The 21,343-nt window shown below is 40.3% G+C and overlaps 1 protein-coding gene across 1 annotated transcript; it reads left to right on the forward strand.

Moving 5' to 3' along the window:
• The first annotated feature begins 9,771 nt into the window (after positions 1-9,771).
• On the forward strand, positions 9,772-15,923 carry LOC139447056 (uncharacterized). The gene is made up of 4 exons (XM_071228210.1): positions 9,772-9,860; positions 13,192-13,404; positions 14,856-15,089; positions 15,664-15,923. The coding sequence occupies exons 1-4, from the start codon at positions 9,806-9,808 to the stop codon at positions 15,921-15,923; spliced, it is 762 nt and encodes a 253-aa protein (XP_071084311.1). The 5' UTR covers positions 9,772-9,805.
• The last annotated feature ends 5,420 nt before the right edge of the window (positions 15,924-21,343 follow it).

The following is a 21,343-nucleotide window of genomic DNA, read 5'->3' on the forward strand; positions in this document are numbered from 1 at the left end:
CACCGTCATATAGCTGGAATATTGCTGAGTGCGGCGTTAAACAACAAACCAACCAACCATTACCGCGTGGTCAGGGTAAAGGGTCATTTCTGTCATATAATTCAGTGAGAGGCCGCAAGCCTGCAGAGAATATATTCGTATCATTGATGTTTGCTAATCAGGTTAACAATTCAAACTCCACAGTTCAAAAACTGGTTATGATAAAGTTTGACAATTTTCCAAAAGCTCAAAATCTCACATGACCCATGAAGATCTGGGGTAGAATAGGCCTTCAGCAACCCATGCTTGCCGTAAAATGCGACTATGCTTGTCGTGAGAGGCGACTAGAGGGATCAGGTGGTCAGGCTCGTCATCGATCCCAATTGCGTGGATTGATGCGCATGATATTAATCACGTGATTGTCTGGTCCAGCCTCGATTATTTACAGACCGCCGTCATATAGCTGTAATATTGCTGAGTGCGCTGTTAGACAACAAACAAAGAAAACAACGCTTTATTTTATTTCAAGAAATTGAGGAATAACAAAATGGCCGGCGAATGAGTAGGTATATAACCCTTTTAACGCTGGACAGCAAGTTAGGATTGTGTGGACATGAGACACGCTCAAAATATACGGAAGGCATCACGAGCCACGTTCAGTCAACCTGCATAATATCATAGCCCGGTAATAAAACTAGTTTCTGAGGATTTATTTTCGCGTACGTACCGTTTAAGGCGACCAGGTTTTCAAATAGTGTATTACTGATGTGCGATTTAATTGTTCTCACATTACCGACCTAGATTGATTACACTACACCATACCATACTGTTTATTTGTTGTTTAACGCCGCACTCAGCAATATTCCAGCTATATGACGGCGGTCTGTATTAATAATCGATTCTGGACCAGACAATCCAATGATTGAGATCATGAGCATCGATCCTCGCAATTTGGATCGATGACATGTATCAACCAAGTCAGCGAGCCTGACCACCAGATCCCGTTAGTCGCCTCTTACGACAAGCATAGTCACCTTTTACGGCAAGCATGGGTTGCTGAAGACCTATTCTATCCCGGAATCTTCACGGGTCTCGCAATATTGGAATACGATAACATGCATCAACCACGTCCGCGAGCCTGACCACCCGATCCCGATGGTGGCCTCTTACAGCAGCATTGATTGCTAACGACCCATATTCTCTACTCGGATCGTTTGCCCAAGTGAAATGGCAGTACATTGGTTATCAGCCATTGGTGAAGACATTTGTTTTTATCTCTCAATGATTTGAAGTTCATGGATTAATTCAAGTACAAGGGCTGTTCCGATGCCAATGTACCAGTGAGTTTAGGTTGTAACTGTGCCAATGACATAAACCAGTCAGCCCGGGGTAGAAAAGGTCTTAAGCAACCTATACTTGTCTTAAGAGGCGACTACCGGGATCGGATGGTCAGGCTCGCTGACTTGGTTGATGCACGTCATCGATCCTCATTGTGTTGATCGATGTTTAAGCATGGATATCTATCACTGGACTGTCTGGGCAAGATTTGATAATTCACAGACTGCCGTCATATAGCTGGAATATTGCCGAGTGCGCCGCAAAAAAACAAACCAATCTATTCTGCCGTTGTGAATCTCTTTTTAAGCGACATTTGCACATTCAAACACCTCCTCTAATGCATAGAAACGCTCCCGTCTGACCCCAGATAGCAGTCAGACGTTGGGCCAGCGCTAGCGTTGGGTCTCAACGTTGCCTGAATATCGTTGGCCGAATGTTGGGTCAACGTTTCTTTGCCAACGCTGGGCCGCCGGTCAAAATGACGTTGAGCCAACGTTGGCCGAAACGTTAGATTACACCTGTTTAATTCCTCACTACCTCCCTGGCAGCCTGAAATGTTTGTACCAATCTAGTTAAGACATCAGGTAACAAGCAATACGTTCGAATTCTGCAAACTAAATTCACTCTGAACGCTATCCACGAAAGAGCATGCCAATGAAATGTGCTCTCTTCTGGCAGGGTACCTCGGCATACATAGTTCGAAATACGGCCAAGAAAAAAATCAGAATGGTTTAAATACATTTACACTTTGGTGATGTAATATTTACTTTCCAAAACAATTTTCATGACTATGTGCATATTGTGAATATTGTTCACAAATGTTTCAACACTATTAAAAGATATATGATTTCCCCCCTGAGTTTGCAAATTAAAAACCATCAGACAATAAGACGGCATGAATTGAAACATTTAATATTTCTTGGCCTTACCCAATACATTCAGCATTGAGGAGCAACGCTGAGACAAGCAAAATAGTCCATGCATCGGATGTCCTATCATGTATAATCCATTTCCTTGATCCATTAAAAGATATGATGAGAGCAACAACATGACAATAGAATTCTGGTTTCGGGGACCTTTAGTAATTTGTTAAATGACAAGTCAGAACTTGGGCTGAGTGGTTGGGGAGCCTTTTCAATCCTCAGACGTAGAGTCAGAAGAACTTATCACAGGGATGATCTTCAAATGTATCCATAGTCTCTCCTTGTGCCATGGTAACTGAATAAAACAATGACACAAATATAACAAGGGCAAAAGTGAGCTAGGCTCACTAACACCCCCGACTCGCCTAGTGTGTCAGTAGTTTCAATTTAAATAGCTTAAAAATAGTGCCACGCGTGGCCCTGTAGTGACGTTGTGTGTGAAACCACCAGAGCTTGTAGTTCTCCATGTTGCTCTTGACTTCCAGTTAACACATAGGAGAGGGATCTGATAAAAACAGTTCCCATCTCCCGATACAGCATGAGTTTGTCGAGGTGGCCGTGGAACCAGTCCATCACGCTCAAATTGCACTGTGTGAGATGCCTGATGGAAGTCACTCTTTTTCATTAGAAAATGGATAGGGTTAGGGTTTGAAAAATTCATAAATAATGGAAAATTAATAAATACATTTTTTTTTCTTTTCACTGCACCCCTCCATATGAAACAGATTATATGTACTAAGTTGGAGATGAATCCAATGAATAGTTTAAGAGAAATCACGCGGACAAAGTTTTCGGACGGACGGACGGACGGAACCTTGGTACAACTACATGTATATACCCCCTACCTAAAAGGTCGGGGGTATAATAAATATGGCAAGGCAAGGGACATTTTTTTCACATAAAAAATTGTTGCCTTACCCCAAATAATAATTTGATATCTGAAAAAAGTCTCAGCAGTGCTACCTCCACCCCTCCAAATCATTAAACTGTTAAAAACTGCTAAAACTGGGAAGGTAGCATGAACAGTAATGCCAAAATACTCTTGCATCATACATAGGCAGAAAAGCTGTTAACACTGAAATGAACAAGGGTAACGACTCATTCATTTTTTAAAGTTCAAAACATGGAAAAAACTTAATTATCAAAATCAAATTTTGCACTGCACTTCGCCTATTGGTATAGAAACTACTCCTAATTGGAAAAAAATCCATGTATTTGTTTTCAAGTTATAGGTCGCACAAATGTTGAAGAAAATAATTCTAAGTTCAAAACATGAAACAAATATTTTTTTCCCCCGAAAATACACATATCAAATTCAACATTTGCACTGTACCTCTTCGATTAGTACTATAGAAATCAGTTTCTTAAATTTGGAAAGAATCCATGCAGTAGTTCTCAAGTTTAAGGTCACACAATGTTGAATTAAAAAAAAACACATTTTAAGTTCAAAACATAAATTACACATATCAAAATCAACCTTTGCCGTTCAAAACATAAAATACACATATCAAAATCAACCTCGCCAATTAATATATAAAAAGAATCCATGCAGTAGTTCTCAAGTTATAGGTAGCACAATTGTTGAAGTAAAAAATATTCTAAGTTCAAAACATGAAAAAAGCTATATTTTCTTAGAAAATACACTAATCAAAACCAAACATCGCACTGCACCTTTTCTATGGGTATAGAAACTGTACCCCTTATTGGAAAAGAATCCATGAAGTAGTGTTCAAGTGATAGGTCGCACAATGAGTGAGTTAAGTTTTAAGTCACATCGGCAATATTTCAGCCATATTGTGACTAGCAATGGTTAAGTATAATACATAGATTGAAGCTTATGTAAAAACCTGTCAACGAGGGACAGTAAAATAACTAGATATATCACAGAAATAAATGTAAAACTAGTATTTAATCATAAAATCAATAGCACTATACAAAACATGACAGTATAAAAACGGGCTATAGAGCGCCAGCAACTGAAGGTAGACCACCATGCTAGGGTCCATGGGGACTTACAGTACTTTTGCTACCTGCATGGACCCCAGCCGGATTTACATCATCCCTTCAGCTGTTGGCGATTATGACAAATTTAGCCAAAGGTAAACGAACAGATATACTACTATTAAAAATGTGGTCAAAATAAATATACTTTGAAAGACGTGGTCTTACATATCCTCTCAGGGGGACAATAATTTTACACTACTTCAACCCCCTTCGAGGATACAGCCACTAACAATCTCAGTTATCAAATTTATTTTACCAATTATAAAAATTATACTATATACGAAACATATCAATCAAAATTTATGCAACAATTCAATTTCTTTTAAAAAGGCAATAATTAAATGAACACTGATATTAAAAAGATCCTTTAAGGTTGAAACATTGAAATATTTATCCCTTGTGATGGAAAAATCAACACAATCAAGCAGGACATGCTTGACGGTGATTCTCTCATCACAAGGGATGCAAAATGGAGGATCCTCACCTTTCAAAAGATATTCGTGTGTATACCTGCTATGGCCAATACGACATCGTCGCATAATGACCTCTTCAAATCTGGACTGACAGCCCAAGTAGGTGTAACCAATATTTGGTTTAATTGCATGTAATTTATTGATACCGACTTGGGAGTCCCACTTCTTTTGCATAAGATCACAAATATAAGATCTGATTACAGGTTTAAAATCAGTGTATGGGATAAGAAGTGGTGTCACAGATTTGTTGAGTGCTGCTTTAGCAGCAGCATCAGCCATTGAGTTGCCTTTGATGCCCACATGACTGGGCAACCAACAAAAGACGATGTCATATTGGCCAGTAGCAAGTTCAGGTCGCACAAAGGTTGAAATAAAAATAAATATTCTAAGTTCAAAAAACATTTAAAGAATCATATTTGTTCAGAAAATATACATATCAATATCAAACTTTGCACAGCACATCTAATTTTTTTTATTGAAGATGTTTGTATATATTATTGCATCATGCATACCTTTCTGGCTGTGATGTACTTTAAAAATATGCCTCCACAATACTGTAAACGCCACCTGAAAGAAAAATAGAAACCTTAAAGTATCACAGTCTCAAATAAACCAGCAGAGATAAATTCCATTTACTAACAGTCTGATCTCAATGGTACAATTTTTTCGATACTAAGTTAAAATTTCAAGATATTAAGTTGAAATTTCAAGATACTAAGTTGAAATTTCAAGATACTATATTGAAACTCAAGATACTAAGTTGAAATTTCAAGATAAGTTTTTAACACCCTAAGATGTAAAAATACCTTTGAAGTGAATAATCTTGAAATATCAACTTAGTATCTTGAAATTTCAACTTAGTATCTTGAAATTTCAACTTCTATATCTTGAAATTTCAAGATAGTATTTTGAAATTTCAACTTAGTATCTTGAAATTTCAAGATTGTATAAAAAAAACAAACAAATGGCCCTAAAAGGCTTCCGTACAATGGTGTTATTTTTGGCAAATACTTTTATCGGCCAATAGAAATCAACTGAGATTATTCGAAAGCAGTAACTTCACCTTTCTGCTGTACCTTAGTTTTAACCGTAATTTCCCGTGGTAGTTAATAATTTCTAAATATTTCACAAATAAATAACCGATTATGCCATCCCTTTCAAATAACAACAGACCCGTGAAGACTCTGGGGTAGAAAAGGTCTTCATCAACCCATGCTTGCCGTAAAAGGTGACTGCATCCAAAGGCCAAAAAAGTTTTCCACACAATGGCAGCCGAATATATGATTTACAACCGCTTCGCGTTTTCCGCTCTCTATAAATAATTACTAAACGGATTCATGACGGATCTTTTGTAATGGGGATGTTAAGTGGGTCAACACCTATGAATCGGACAAGGGAAGTAAATATCCCCTCTTTTGTTATTTTTGTCGTCTGCTTAGCAATGGCAACCAAGCGGAGAGAATCCCGGTACATGTAAAAGAAATCATTGTACAAATGTCAAATGATGGAGTAAGTGGCCGAAAAATTGCTGAAAGGTTGAAAATTAATCCTTCTACCATTACGAAATTTCTCAAACGACATAAAGACCGTGGATCTCTGGAGAACACACCTCGAAGTGGTCGGCCAACAAAATGTTACGTCAGGTCGGATCGCCAACTTTTACGGATAGTGAAAGGTCATCGGAGGAATACATTAAAGGACATAACAGGACTTTTTAATGCTCAGGCCCCAACAACAATATCTGAGACATCAATTAATAGATGGTTGAAATTTTATGGTTACAAAAGAAAGAGTTGTAAAGAAGAAAATTGTCGTATCGAAGCGTAATCGGGTTCGGAGACGGGCATGGTGTCGTTCAAGACTTCATCAAACTGTTGAAAATCTTTGGAAACGAGTTATTTTTACTGATGAGACGCAGATTGTGTTGGGGAAAGATAGAAAAGTCGTTATTTTGAGAAAGGATGATGAAAAATAGGCCCCGAGGTGTTTAAGTGAACATGCAGATCCTGACCCGAAAGTGTGGGTGATTGTTAGGTTTTGGGGATGCTTGACATACGACGGTGTGGGGACACTGGTACCAGTTGATGGGAACATATACTCCCAGAAATATGTAGACTTTCTTGATGAGAATTTGTGGCCTGTAGTGGCAAAAGTATTTCCGCAGGGCCGCTGGATATTCCAGGATGATAATGCCCCACACCATGTGTCAAGACATACGATGCAAGGGAAAACTACGAACAATATCCCGACAATGTTGTGGCCGGCACAAAGTCCATACTTGAATATTATTGAAAACGTGTGCAGAAAATTAAAACTTTGTCTCTGCCTGCACCGTCAGTGTTGGCTTGAAGACGTTGTGCGACAGCCTCGTGGGCTGCACAGATTTGCCGTGCTCATTGGCATCCCTAGTAACGACAGATCAAAAAAGAGATTTCTTCTATCAGAATCTCTCACTAGCAGAGAGAGGAGCTTGGGCCGCGGTCATGCGTGGATCGATGCCTAGGATATTAATCACTGGATTGTCTGGTCCAGACTCGATTATTTACAGACCGCGCCGTCATAGATCTGGAAAATAGCTGAGTGCGGCGTTAAACATCAAACCAACCAACCAAATAGCAACAAACACAATCCCACGGCCACTGATTGGTGAACGATAACTGAACTCGCGATGTTCCCGACAACTGGGAAAAGCTCCGTACATTGATCAGTATGAGTCTGCATGGTATTATTTTATCATTGCTTTAAATGTTAGAAGTCTCGTTCTCAATCGTTCATTTTAATTGATCTTTTTGAACGTTAAGTTGTCACAAGCGAAAACGAATTTGACCTTTTCATTTGAGTTTGCTTGTTATTTTGTAAACATACGCGAGAATAGGAACAACTAGTTTTCATTAACAAATACCATAGTCAGTATTTTTTTAGGTTGTCATGTGGTCGCTCGCTGTCCGGTGACCTCCAACTGTTAGGTCTAGCTACTGCAACTTACGCGATACGGTGCACATTTCTTTGCACTAACTCGTCCTCACGATCACGTCACACTTTATGACACGGACAAGATCGATTTTTTTCGGTATGCTATATTTTCAGAGTGACATATTACTTTTTGGCTTCGGTCATGAAGTTAGTGAACGTGGTGTTTTCAATTTCTGGAAAATAATTACTCGTGTTGATATTTCTGAATGAACAATGGTTGTTGTTTTTCTCGGGAACTGTTTGAACATTATAACAAGACATTAATTAAACACTTACCTCTATATATTCAAAGAAAATAGGACATGTATTCCGATGATCGAGTTTGTGCTTGTGTCGCGCCGTCTGTTCGTAGAGAGGCGTTAAAACGCAGCGCCCTCAATGAGAAGCTGTCAATTAAGAGTAGCGCCCCTTGGAAATAATTTCCGAAATGCGACCTGACGTTGTACCAAAGTTTGGCCAATGTATGAAATCCGACCGCGACACTGCCAGCCATTGCCGACATTGGGCCAACGTCAGAATGCTATCTGGGACAGAAGATTTCTTAAAGAAATAGAATATGTTTGATAAAGTGCCTTGAAATTTCTTCAGGTAAGGAATTTTTCACCAGCCTGTCTAGTAACTTGAGCAAGGCGCTGAGCAATGCAGTGGACACCGACAACAGGCACAGTTGATTCTTCGTTGAGCAATGCCACGAAACCTTTCTTGCGTCCAGTCACAACGGCGGCCCCGTCTGACTCCACAGCAACGATGCTTGACACGGCCCTGTAAAGTTTCCTTGACAACCTCTTGGAGAGTAGTAGCCTTGCCATCAGGAACTTACACATCAGCGAGGAAATTTGTTTCAACATCAAATGATGAAGTGGGAGATTTTGTGTATATTAGGAGTTTCTTTGTAACTGATACGGACCCGTGAAGATCCGGGGTAGAATAGATCGTCAGCAACCCATGCCGTATGAGGCGACTGACGGGATCGGGTGGTCAGGTTCGGTGGGATAGATGCCATGTATCAACCAAGTCAGCGAGCCTGACCACCCGATCCCGTTAGTCGCCTTTTACGACAAGCATGGGTTGCTGAAGACCTTCTACCCCGGATCTTCACGGGTCCCTCACCAGAGTGGAATGCCTATAATTAAGGCAGCCAACAGGTAATGTGTTGGTTTTGGTTTCAGAAACACAAACATCACTAGTTATTCCAAGTGAACTGTCAAATTGTAACCAGTTGTATTTAGTAATCCAATCATTTTGGATTTTTTTCCACTTTTGTCTTCTTTGGTAGGGGGTTCATTGTTTGTGTCATTCGTACCAGTTTTGTTAATTGGTAAAGGTTTATGACTGACATTTTTGTCAAACCAAGTCACTGAACTTGCCTGTATACGATGGTTGGTCATCTTCTGTGAGCTTCTGGTAGTCAAGTTTGCAATAAACAACGCACAATGTTAGTGTTCGATTTTTGTCGAGGTTATGAATAACCTACCTTTACGATGAAAACTGACTTTCATGTGCAACTAATCGATAGTACCTCGTTAATGATCTTACAAGATGTTCCGAAGGAAGTCAATATTTGTTTATGATTAGACTCATCAGTAACTGCGATTCTCATTCATAGCCACAACATTAGTTGAAGTATTGACTTCAACCAATATTCAACCATTGTTAAAGAAGCAACTTATTGACTTAGGACATTTACGTTGGTCTGGTTTGTTAATATAGCAGTACACAGGACGAGGAAGATAGCTACGTACCATTGCCAGAACAAAGGATGAGAAGGAGCCAAGCCTGTGGCGGGACAGCCGTACCTTTATATCCCGATAGTGTCCTGTTGTGCGGACTCATATTTGCTTTGGGCACAGTCAAACACTCGGACTCCACGAATAACACATCTGTCCAATTGGCGATCAGTCCCAATTGTCTATGTAGATCTATACATCGATTGGAGTGGAAAGAGTTCATCAGCATGATATTTTTGTACTTCATGTGTCAAACACTTGTCGAACAGCTTTAATCAGCGGCTTTGTCTGTACTTCAGTCGATTGATTTTCTGCAATGAAACATGACGGAAGCAGCCTTCAACAACAGTATGAGTGTGACTGATGCTCAGAAACTTAGACAACCACGATGAGAAAAACAGGCCTCAATCTACTGGTCGCTCTGTGTTATATTTCTCTACAAGGTATGTAACCATTTTAACGTTTTCGAAAACATTCATTAGTTAGTTAGATTGGACAACATTCATTAGTTAGTTAGTTAGTTAGTTAGTTGTTGAACATCAATCCACGCAATTGGGTTGGTTGGTTTGTTTTACGCGCACTCAGCAATATTCAAGCTATATGACGGCGGTCTAGACCAGACGATACAGTGATCAGCTGCTGGCTATGACATGCATTTTTAGCCATCAATTAAAAAAACAAAAAATTATGCTGCAATTAAAACCAAGGTAGGTACTTTGAAAGACATAGTTTTACAATACCCTCTCAGGGGGACAATGATTTTACAGTATTTCAAACCCCGTCAAGGGCAAAGCCATAAACGGTCTTCAGCAACCCATGCATGCCGTTCAAAGCGACTATGCTTGTCGGAAGAAGCGACCAACGGGATCGGGTGGTCAGGCTCGCTTATTTGGACCCGTGAAGATCCGGGGTAGAATAGGTCTTCAGCACCCCATGCTTGCCGTTGGGGCGACTATGCTTGTCGTAAGACTAACGGGTTGGGGCTCACTGACTTGGTTGATGCCTGTCATGCTCATGATATCAATCACTGGATTGTCTGGTCTAGACTCGTTTATTTAAAGACTGTCGTCATTTAGCTGGAATAATGATGAGTACGGCGTTTAACAACATACAAGCAAACAATCACAGCCATGAACAATCTCAGTTAATAATTATACAATTCATAAGAAACATATATTTACATCACCATTGATCAGCTAGTTTTATAAATTGGTAGTGCTATTCAATAACATAATTTGTTGGTGCCTGTATCCTCGAAGGGGTTCAAATAGCGTTAAATTATTGTCCCTCTGAGTGGATATGTAAGTCCTAAATCACTCATTCCGGGGTAGAATAGGTCTTCAGCAACCCATACTTGCCGTTAAAGGTGACTATTCTTGTCGTAAAAGGCGACTAAAGGGATCGGGTGGTAAGGCTCGCTGACTTGGTTGATGCATGTCAACGATCCCTATTGCTTGGATCGAAGCTCATGCAATCACTGTATTGTCTGGTCCAGACTCGATTATTTATAGACCGCCGTCATATAGCTGGTATATTGCTGAGAGCGGCGTTAAACAACAAACCAACCAACCCAAATCATTCGAAGTATTTATATGCATGCCAGACTTTTAAACGTAGTATTTTCGTCATTTTAATCTAAGGCTTAACTGGCAAACTATCGCCAGTGACTGTAGGGTGATATAAATTCTACCGGGGTCCATGCAGGAAGCAAAGGTACTGTAAGACCCCCACATGGTCCCTAGTATGGTGATCTCCCTTTAGTGACTAACGATCTCTAGCTCATTTTAATAATGAGTTGTTACCTAATACTTTCTGCTTTTATATATTCTCAACTAGTTTTTTAAATCGAGTGATATTTTAGTTATTATGTACTGTCCATCATTGACCATCTTCCCGAGACAAGAGGTTAACTGACTATAAAAGTCCAGTTTCCACCCTTGCTGAACTAGGCTGGTATTATGGAGCTACATTTTGGCTGGACTAACGAGTCTATGCATAGTCTAATCAAATTCGCCCACCGAAATCGAAATCCGGTTCGTAAACTGTCATGTAGATTTCGGTCGATTGCAGGATTTGCAAAGCATGTGCACCGCCAACTCGTCAGCAGATATTTTCCAAATCTTGTCATGTTTTTAATCAAGGAGTTCACGTAATTTGATGCATTTTGCGATGTAAGACCCGTTTTATCACAATATAGATCTTGATTATCGATCAGATCGTCCTGACTGGGCGCCACCATTTTGTGTGAAGCAAACGCAAGTGATACGAGAGGTGGAATCTGATTGGTCCATAGGAGAGGCTCAGAAGGGACATACCTGGTAATAGCCACTGGTGGCGCTACGATCGAGCCAAGTAATTCCAGCCTAGTTCGGCAAGGGTGGAAACTTGACTTTTATAGTCAGTTAACTCTCTCGCCATGGGAACATGATAATTGAGAGCTTTTTATTTAGTCATAATATATGTATTAAATGTGCTTCTCGTCACGATATGGCTGAAATACTGTCGATGTGACGTTCAATCGTAACTCACTCACTCACTCACTCACTATTTCTTTAAAGAGAACTAATATTGTTAAAAAGATTCTTTAGCGATGAAACTTTGAAATATTGATCCCTTATGATGGAAAAATCAACAGTCAAGCAGGACATGCTTGACCGTGATTCTCTCATCACAAGGGATACAGAATGGAGGGTCTTCACCTTTTGATAAATTTTCGTGTGTATATCTGCTGTGGCCAATACGACATTGTCGTAAATCTGAATAAGGTTAAGAGGGTTATTATTTTCATCAAATTGATACAGATGACGCGCAACATAATGTATTTTCACCAATTTTCTGCTGGGAAATATAGAAAACGCGCTAAAGAAAATCCAGTTCAAAATATGCAAACCGACGTGGTACAATTCTGGATTCACATTCCGAATACCTAACGTTTTTATAAATATTCCACATTCATCCATACATACCCCCAGGTGGTTTGCATGACTTGCGTTGTTTAATGTTTGAACATTTTTGAGTGAGCCGCTGTTACGTTACGTCAACGCATGTGACCTTCACCTGATCTTCTCGCACTCAAAATTGTTTACTTGCATTTGCATGTTGTAATTGTGTGCGTGTAGCTAACACAAAAATACTACATATTAAAGGCAAAAGTGGTGAGTGAGTGAGTTGCGTTCAACGCCGCTTTTAACAGTATTCCAGCTATATCACGGCGTGTCAGCTTGATGTGGGAGGAAAGCCCGAAGTGATGCAAGTGTCTGTGCATGGGTATGTGCTGACAAACCTAGAATCATAATCGGGGCGAACCGGGATTTGAACCCAGAATCATAGGTTATTGGCGCGCCCAAGGGACGCAACTCTCTGCATTGCAAATCGCGGCGCCTAAGACGACCAGGCCACCCGTGCCCCCTATTTTACAGAATCCGAGGTGTCGTGAAAAGGTCGCTTGTTTTCTGCTGCGTCGGGACACATTTCTCTGAATATGTCTTAAGAGGTTTGTACTACTTTTGATTATGGGTAAGATAGAGATCAACCAACTCAAAGCTAGGAATAATATAGGGCATCTTTGCCTTGCTATAGATCCCTCGTTCCCGACGCTCACTGGAGGTCTAAATTATTATTTTCCCTGGGAAAGATAAACCGTAATTCCTCGTAGATTGTTACTTACTTTCATAACCTACAAAACATACCGTGAAAGGTATCTCTGGCTACTGAAGAAAAGTGTTTGCTGCATGAAATGTGACGTGAATTTCACCAGGATTTCAATACTTTCAGATATTGTACTGATTAAGGCAGAGAACATTATGCTGAGAAAGCCGAGTAAAATGAATGGAATCGACAACGCCGCTTCGTTTGCGAATGATGGGAACATCCAAAGCCAAGCAGCCATAAACTTTGACTATGTGAATCCCTCCTGGCAGGGTGATCTTCAGGGGTGGTATACTATCAATAACATATATGTTACAAGTGCCATTTACAATGGTAATGGTGAGTCTCCGTGTTTGTGAAATTGTAATCTTAATATCAACAGCTGCACACTTCGATGTCCCATGTAAGCCACAAAGTTGTAATTATACCCCCGTTTACGAAGTAAATCGGGGTTTATAGCGTTCCGTTCGTCCGTCCTTCCGTCCTTAAGTCCGAGCTTTTGTACGGCCCATAACTTTTTAACCATGCACCCTAGCTTCACCAAACTTGCTACACACATTTACCACAATGAGTACTTGTGCCTTTTGCTAGTTTGAAGATTCTGATTTTTTAAATTTTTGCCGTTTCCATGGAAACATAAGAAACTCAAACGTTTAAGGTGGGTGTTTTGTACGGCCTATATCCTTTGACTATGTACCCTAGCTTCACCAAACTTTCTACACACATTAGCAACATGAATACTTGTGCCTTTTGCTAGTTTGAAGATTCTGGACTTTTTAATTTTTGCCGTTTCCATGGAAACATTAAAAAACTTAAACTTTTAGGGTGGGTGTTTTGTACAGCCCATAACTTTTTAACCATGCACCCTAGCTTCACCAAGCTTGCTACACACATTTACCACAATGAGTACTTGTGCCTTTTGCTAGTTTGAAGATTCTGAATTTTTTATTTTTTGCCGTTTCCATGGAAACATTAGAAACTTAAACTTTCGGTAGAGTTTTTGTACGATCCATGTTTACAATATTGTGAATCCTAGCTTCAGAAAACTTGCTACATTAACCACTATGATTGTTTTTTATCTGTTATAAGATTCTGAAAGTGTTCTCTTTTGCTGTTGTCATGGAAACATGATGGATTTTAGAAATTTTGATGACTGGTTTTGTATAGTTAATATCAATTGTCACTGAAACTCAATCTTAGTTTTGGAAGCATTGAAGTTAACTTCAGGTAGAAATATGTAATATTTCATTGATTAACAAACTGTTTACTAATTGTTGGTGACCGGCGGGGATAACGGGGGTATGTGGGCTTTGCTCACTTCTTTCTTGTTTTATGTGTACCTGCAGTGTAAATACTGAAAACGGATAATCGAGTCTGTACTACAAAATCCACTGACTGATACCATGAGCATCGATTCATGGATTTGGGATACGATGACATGTATAAACCATGTCAGCGAGTCTGACCACCCGATCCCGTCAGTCGCCTCTTATGACAAACATACATATGGCTTGCTGAAGACCAAATCTTCACGGGTGCGATGGTCATGACGTCAATAACAAGAATGTCTTGTCCAGACTGTATTGTGTACGGACCGTCGTCATATACCTAGCGACATTATTGCGGAGTGCGGCATTAAAGAACGAACAAAGAAGGATGTAACTATCTTACATTTACTTAAACAGGGATGAGTGATTTGTTGAGTTACGAAGTCACTGAATTACTGAGTTTGACCATTTTGACCAGACTGGACACACAACCCATAATATGTAAAATATTGTATCAAACAGAGGCATACTTGGGAAGTGCGTACGTGGGCGTGTCTGCTGATGACAGCATGGACTGCCCAGATGTGGAAATCTTTGTCTGCGGCCAGTGTCCAGCATCTGTTGGTCAAGGAGAAACCTTCACGTTCAACTGTTCCCACCCACGACCGGTCAGATTCGTGAAGGTCTGGAGACACTTAACTGGTTATCTAGCTGTTGGGGAGGTTGAGGTTGAAGGCACGCCAACAACACAACGTGGTAATATACCTTGTCACTTGGGAAACCATCTGGCAATATGTCATCCATCCTTCCACAGCCACGGAGCTGCCATAACTGTGTACCTATTAAACTATCTGCCAGTAACTGTCAACCCTATTATCTTTTCAGGCAGATATCTTCCTATAGCTAATTATCAATTATTTGTATTGAAATCCTTCCCACCGGTGAAGATCTGGGTTGCAATTGATATTGAGCAACCCATGCATGTTGTAAGAGGCGACTAACGGGATCGGTTGGTCAGGTTCGCTGACTTGATTGATGCATGTTGTATCCCATTTGAGAAGATCGACGTTTGTCATTGGATTGTTTGGCCCAGACTCGATTATTTACAGAACACCATTATATAGCTGGAATATTGCTGAATGCGGCGTCAAACAACGAAAGAAAGAAACAAGCATTGGAATAGCTTCCAACTTTTTTGCTTCGAGGATTGAAGCAAATTCATTCATACAACATGACATGTTTTTGTTGACGATTAAGTAGCTATTGTATTTTAATTATCTGAGCTTAGAAATATACATCTTTAACAAATGATAATTCGTGTTGATTTCAGGAACCAAGTACCAAAAAATGATGAACACTAAGGTTCAAACACCGATGACATCTCTCACGGTTGCTTCTGCCAATGAATGCGGTTACCATTGTCACGTGTTCCAGCCTTGCCTCAGTTTCAGCTACAACCCAACAGCTGCTCCCAACTGTCTCCTGACATCCAACCCAGAAGATGCAGCAGCAGCAGCCGGCTGGACCAAATACACCATCGAGAAGTGTTCCAGCAACATCACCTGTCTCCTGACTGACCAGTTCAATTAATACCAGATCCAGTATTTGTTCTGCAGATGTGACATACTGGGGCGTCATGTCAACGACATGATGAGCGAACAAAAGCATCAATATCAATACGTTCTTCTCTGGTTAAGTGGCGGTCGGGTAGCTTAGTCGTTAAAGCGTTCGCTCGTCGCCCCGAAGACCCGAGTTCGATTCCCGACATGGGTACAGTGTGTGAAGCCCATTTGTGGTGTCCCCGCCTTGATGTTGCTGGAATATTGCTAAAAGCGGCGTGAAACCATACTCACTCACACACTCTTCTCTGGTTAAGAAATTCGGAGTTCATAATACCAGTTTCATTGCCAGTTTCATTGGTTTGGAAATGTACATGTATTTTGTACTGTGAGCAGGCTACATGCATGATCAATTGGCTGGTGACAACAGGAGTGGGAACATCTATTCTTTTCTTGCTGGGTTTGTGAAAACCACACTTCAGGTTAGTGTAGTTTGTTTTAGAAAAATTGTTTACAAAATGTATAAAATATGGATAAAAATTGTTGTATTGTTTTACACTTATAACAGTAGTATAATTGTTGTTCATGCAGTTTGGTAATAACTTAACCTTTTCAAGTGTGTAGTTGGGTACAGAATAACTGTTGATAGTAAACGTTTGGCAGTTTTGTCTATACAGTTAATTATTGTATTATTTGGTGCATTTGCTATACTGTAGCTTGGATATGGTAGTGGTAACCAAGGTAATACCTGCTCGTGAGAATACGTGGTTCAGCCCATAGTTGGTAATTATAAGTGTTGTATACATTGCCGTCATTTCATTCTTAAAAATTATGGTAAGGTACAGTAGAAAAGATAAAAAGTTAATATCTCTATTGTAATTAAGCAGTCACTTGCCATTTACCTTTTGTTGATGTTTTGTATGCTGTGATGCTCTTTTGCTATTAAGTTATTTTGTACGTCCTGTACAGAGTAATGTGCATCTAACTATACATGTATGTCAGTTACAGTTGGTATAGAGTATTTTATTATTGGATGTGATAATGTTGACAGGACCGTTGTAACTACGTGATCAAGCTGTGCAATAAAGAACTCAGCCCAACACATGGATCGTGTCTTCACTGATGGATGCATGCGTTACAATAATATTATAAGTTGTTGGTGAGTAGGATCAGCTGAATACACGCCAATGACTTTAATTATTAACTTTCAACAAGAGTGTTAAAATGGACTTTAACCCACCACAACGATCCTCACCTGATGTACATGTATGTAGGCGTTTAGAGTCACAAAGGGTTGGTTGGTTGGTTGGTTGGTTTGTTGTTTAACGCCGCACTCACCAATATTCCATCTATATGACGGCGGTCTGTAAATAATCGAGTCTGGAGTAGACAATCCAGTGATTGATATCATGAGCATCGATCCACGCAATTAGGATCGATGACATGTATCAACCAAGTCAGCGAGCCTGACCCCCCGATCCCGTTAGTCGCCTTTTACGACAAGAATAGTCACCTTTTACGGCAAACATTGGTTGCTGAAGACCTATTCTACCCCGGAATCTTCACGGGTCGTCATCAAGGGTCCACAGTTGTTTCAAGATTGTAACCTCCGTCTTCTCTGGAGGAAATCTAACATAATTGCCATATCCCTTATGTTTTTTTTATAATACAACACACACAACGTTCATCATTCAGAATAATAACGGACTGACTAACAAACGGGCTGACGGGATAGAATAGATCTTCAGCAACCCATGCTTACCGTAAAAGGCGACTATACTTGTCGTAAGGGGCGACTAACGTAATCGGGTGGTCAGGCTCGCTGACTTGGTTGATGCTTGTCATCAATCCCAATTGCGTGGATCGATGCTCATGATATTAATCACTTCGATTAACTACACAACGCCGTCATATAGCTTGAATACTGCTGAGTACGGCGTTAAGCAACAAACAAACAAACCAGTCACTAAACAGCCTGAAAGATCTGCTACTATTTCTGTACCTGTTCAGCTGAACACAGTTCACCTGTCAACGGATGTCAGGTAGCCTGAAGATTAAAGCGTTCGCTCGTCACGCCGAAGATCCGAGACCGATTCCCGACATGGGTACAATATGTGTGAAGCCTATTTCTGGTGTCCCCTGCCGTGTGATGCTGGAATATTGCTTAAAGCGGCGTAAAACCACACTCACTGTCAACGGATGTGGGGACATGCATGAACATCATACATAATCTTGGCCAGTCAAAATTATTGACGATTCCCCATTTGTTTCTGTGAATAACATCCACAAAACCCTTTCCATAAGCATAAAGATATGCGACAAAACCCTTTCCACGTTCATGAGAAAGATTCCGACTATACCATGAGCGTGAATCACTATCAAATAGTGATGATATCAAGTATTCGCGAAAAGGTAGGCTTATCCTTCCAACTGGTGGCATCCGTCACAAACACATGCAAAGGCAAGTCAACTAAATTTTGGTTTGTTGTGAGCAATATTCTTTTTATATCTGGCGGCCTGTTTATAATGGAATGAAACCAGTGGTTGATGTAATGATCAACTATGTCAACCTGGGCCCCGGTTCACAAAGCGATCGAAGATCTCCGATCATACGGTCTTCTCGCCAGAGCGGCATTTGAAGATACGTGTGTACTCGCTAAAATGACGAGCGGAATGGCTTTGAAGATGTGGCTAACAGCCATAGTTTAGAATACAACAGTCATACCGCCACGATCCCTTTGTGAAATGAGGCCCTGACCACCCGATATAACCCCGCTTCTTACGGGGTGGTCGGCGTGACGAGAAAACGCTTTAACCACCAGGCTACCACCGCCCCAAGAAGCAAAATAGGCTGCGGCTCTAATTTAACCCGTGCGGGGTTATGCAAAGAAGAAAGATGAGTAATTCGCCTCATGAATTATTTTATTCAGAACATATATATATGTCATATTGACATTAACAGAAGTATTTCTTTAATTTTCGTTACATATGTTCGATGCACACGTGACAGGATATGAAGTTTATTCAAAAGCACAATCGTACGCTAAATGTACGCGTGTCTCATTACGGTTGAAAACCACGAGTTAACGTGATTCCCAGCCCGAACATATAACGGCATACAAATAACTGTCATGCTAAATTTCAACGTTTTCTCAATGGACGGCACTGTGATGCACATGTCCACATGCGTGTGTCCATTGTTTATGATGTCATTCCTGAGTGTTACCGTTAGTTTACAAAAAATTAGATGATGCACACATCCTGCTGTTTACAAGGACCAAACTCCATCGGTTCCAAATAAATTATCCGGACCTCCATTAGAACCTACTCATTAATACCCGCAAACCGGAAATAATTAACACAATATTATTCCTCTATTTTATCAACTACAAAGAACTGTTTTGTTTTGTTTGTTTAACGCCGCACTCAGCAATATATCAACTTTATGACGGCAGTCTGTAAAGGATCTAGTATGGACCAGACAATCCATTAATTGACATCAACAGCATCGATCTACGCAATTGGAATACGATGACATGCATCAACCAAGTCAGGACACCTGACCACCGCGTTAATCGCCTCTTGCGTCAAGCATGGGTTCATGAAGACCTATTCAAACCGGGATCTTCACGGGTCCTAAAACTGACAACCTTCTGCTCTAGAAAGAACTAAAGATAACACGTTGATCTACTTTAAAGAACAGACGCGTATCCATCGACAACGGAGAAGCTACAACGTATCGACACAAACAAGAATCAGGCAATTTATTCAACAAAGAACTGACAACGTCTTCATCTATAACTAAAAACAGACAACTAATTAATTCACAACAAAAACATAAAAGTTGTTTGTCTCCTACACAGACGAGACTTACAGATTTACTTCAAAGAAGTGACGACTTGTTGATATGCTAAAAGATAACATGTCGACCCACAAAGCACTATTTACTCCGCTACAAATATCTAACTCTTTTACTACCAGATATAATTGAATGTTATTCATCTATTATATCTATTCATCTGGCACCAAATTGACCTATAGAAATGCGTTAGCTGATGTATAGATGCAGCAACACACCGATAATGGACCTACAGTACTTTGAACGAGTGCATGACAGTGTAAGGTAAATCAGAATTATGTATACTGTCACAGTGAAATACGAAATAACGAACACGCTTATAACGAACTGATCATGACGGATGTACTGTATATACCTTAGTGATATAACCTTTCAGATTTGTGTGCATTCGGAAGAGGCGGTTTCGGCCAATCTGGATACGGTGAATTGTTGAATAGACATTACAGTAAACTACGTTTATAACGAACATGCTTGTAATGAACTGACGGTTGTACTGTATATACTTTAGTGATATAAATTTCAGAATTGTGTGCATACGGAAGAGACGGTTTCGGCCAAACTGAAACGGTGAATTGTTTGATAGACATTACAGTAAACTACGTTTATGACGAACACGCTTATAGCGAACTGACGGATGTACTGTATATACTTTAGTGATATAACCTTTCAGAATTGTGTGCATACAGAAGTGGCGGTTTCGGCCAAACTGGATACGGTGAATTGTTTGATAGACATTACAGTAAACTACGTTCATAACGAACACGCTTATATCGAACTGACGGATGTACTGTATATACTATAGTGATATAACCTTTCAGAATTGTGTGCATACGGAAGTGGCGGTTTCGGCCAAACTTGACACGGTGATTTGTGTGATAGGCATTACTTAGAAGTTGACGGATGACAAAGTAGACAACGTTTATGGATAGCAACTTCTCTAATTTATGTAAAGGCGACGTTTCGGTTTAGATCGGTGGATACGGTGGTTTCAATGTTTCGAGTTAATACACACCACTGAGATGGAATGGCGACATGTAGATTCATACGATGAGCACCAGGTGCAGTTTGATACAATGCATGTGTTGTAACCATTATGCTGCTGTTGTAGTCACTTCAAGGGACCTGACTGCTGTTCCAGAGGATACAGAGATGTGCTCCACTGTCAGTGTTTGTTTGTTGTTTAGCAGCGCACTCAGCAATATTCCAGCTATATGACGGCGGTCTGTAAATAATCGAAACTGGACCAAACAATCCAGTGATTGACATCATGAGCATCGATCCACGCAATTGGGATCGATGACATGCTCAACCAAGTCAGCGAGCCTAACAACCCGATCCCGTTTGTCGCCTCTTACGACGAGCATAGTCGCCTTTTACGGTAAGCATGGGTTGCTGAAGACCTATTCTATCCCGGAATCTTCACGGGTCCCATGGTACCTAGTATGGTGACCTACCTTTGGTTATCGGTGATGTATAGCCCATTTTTACCTTGTATCGTTATGCATAGTTATGATGACATGCTAGTGATAATCTAGTAATTTTACTGTCCTTGGTCGACAGGTTTTATGGTTCAGTTTTGTGTATCATTAATA

This window comes from Haliotis cracherodii, unplaced genomic scaffold, assembly GCF_022045235.1.
Source record: "Haliotis cracherodii isolate W230 unplaced genomic scaffold, xgHalCrac1.p SCAF_7, whole genome shotgun sequence".
NCBI lineage: Eukaryota > Metazoa > Mollusca > Gastropoda > Lepetellida > Haliotidae > Haliotis > Haliotis cracherodii.

Excerpts from the sequence above, each read along its gene's own strand:
- LOC139447056 (XM_071228210.1), top strand. The coding sequence starts at position 9,806 with ATGAGAAAAACAGGCCTCAATCTACTGGTCGCTCTGTGTTATATTTCT. Across the intron at positions 9,861-13,191 it reads GTGTTATATTTCTCTACAAG|ATATTGTACTGATTAAGGCA; the intron begins GTATGTAACCAT and ends CAATACTTTCAG. Across the intron at positions 13,405-14,855 it reads TGCCATTTACAATGGTAATG|AGGCATACTTGGGAAGTGCG; the intron begins GTGAGTCTCCGT and ends TGTATCAAACAG.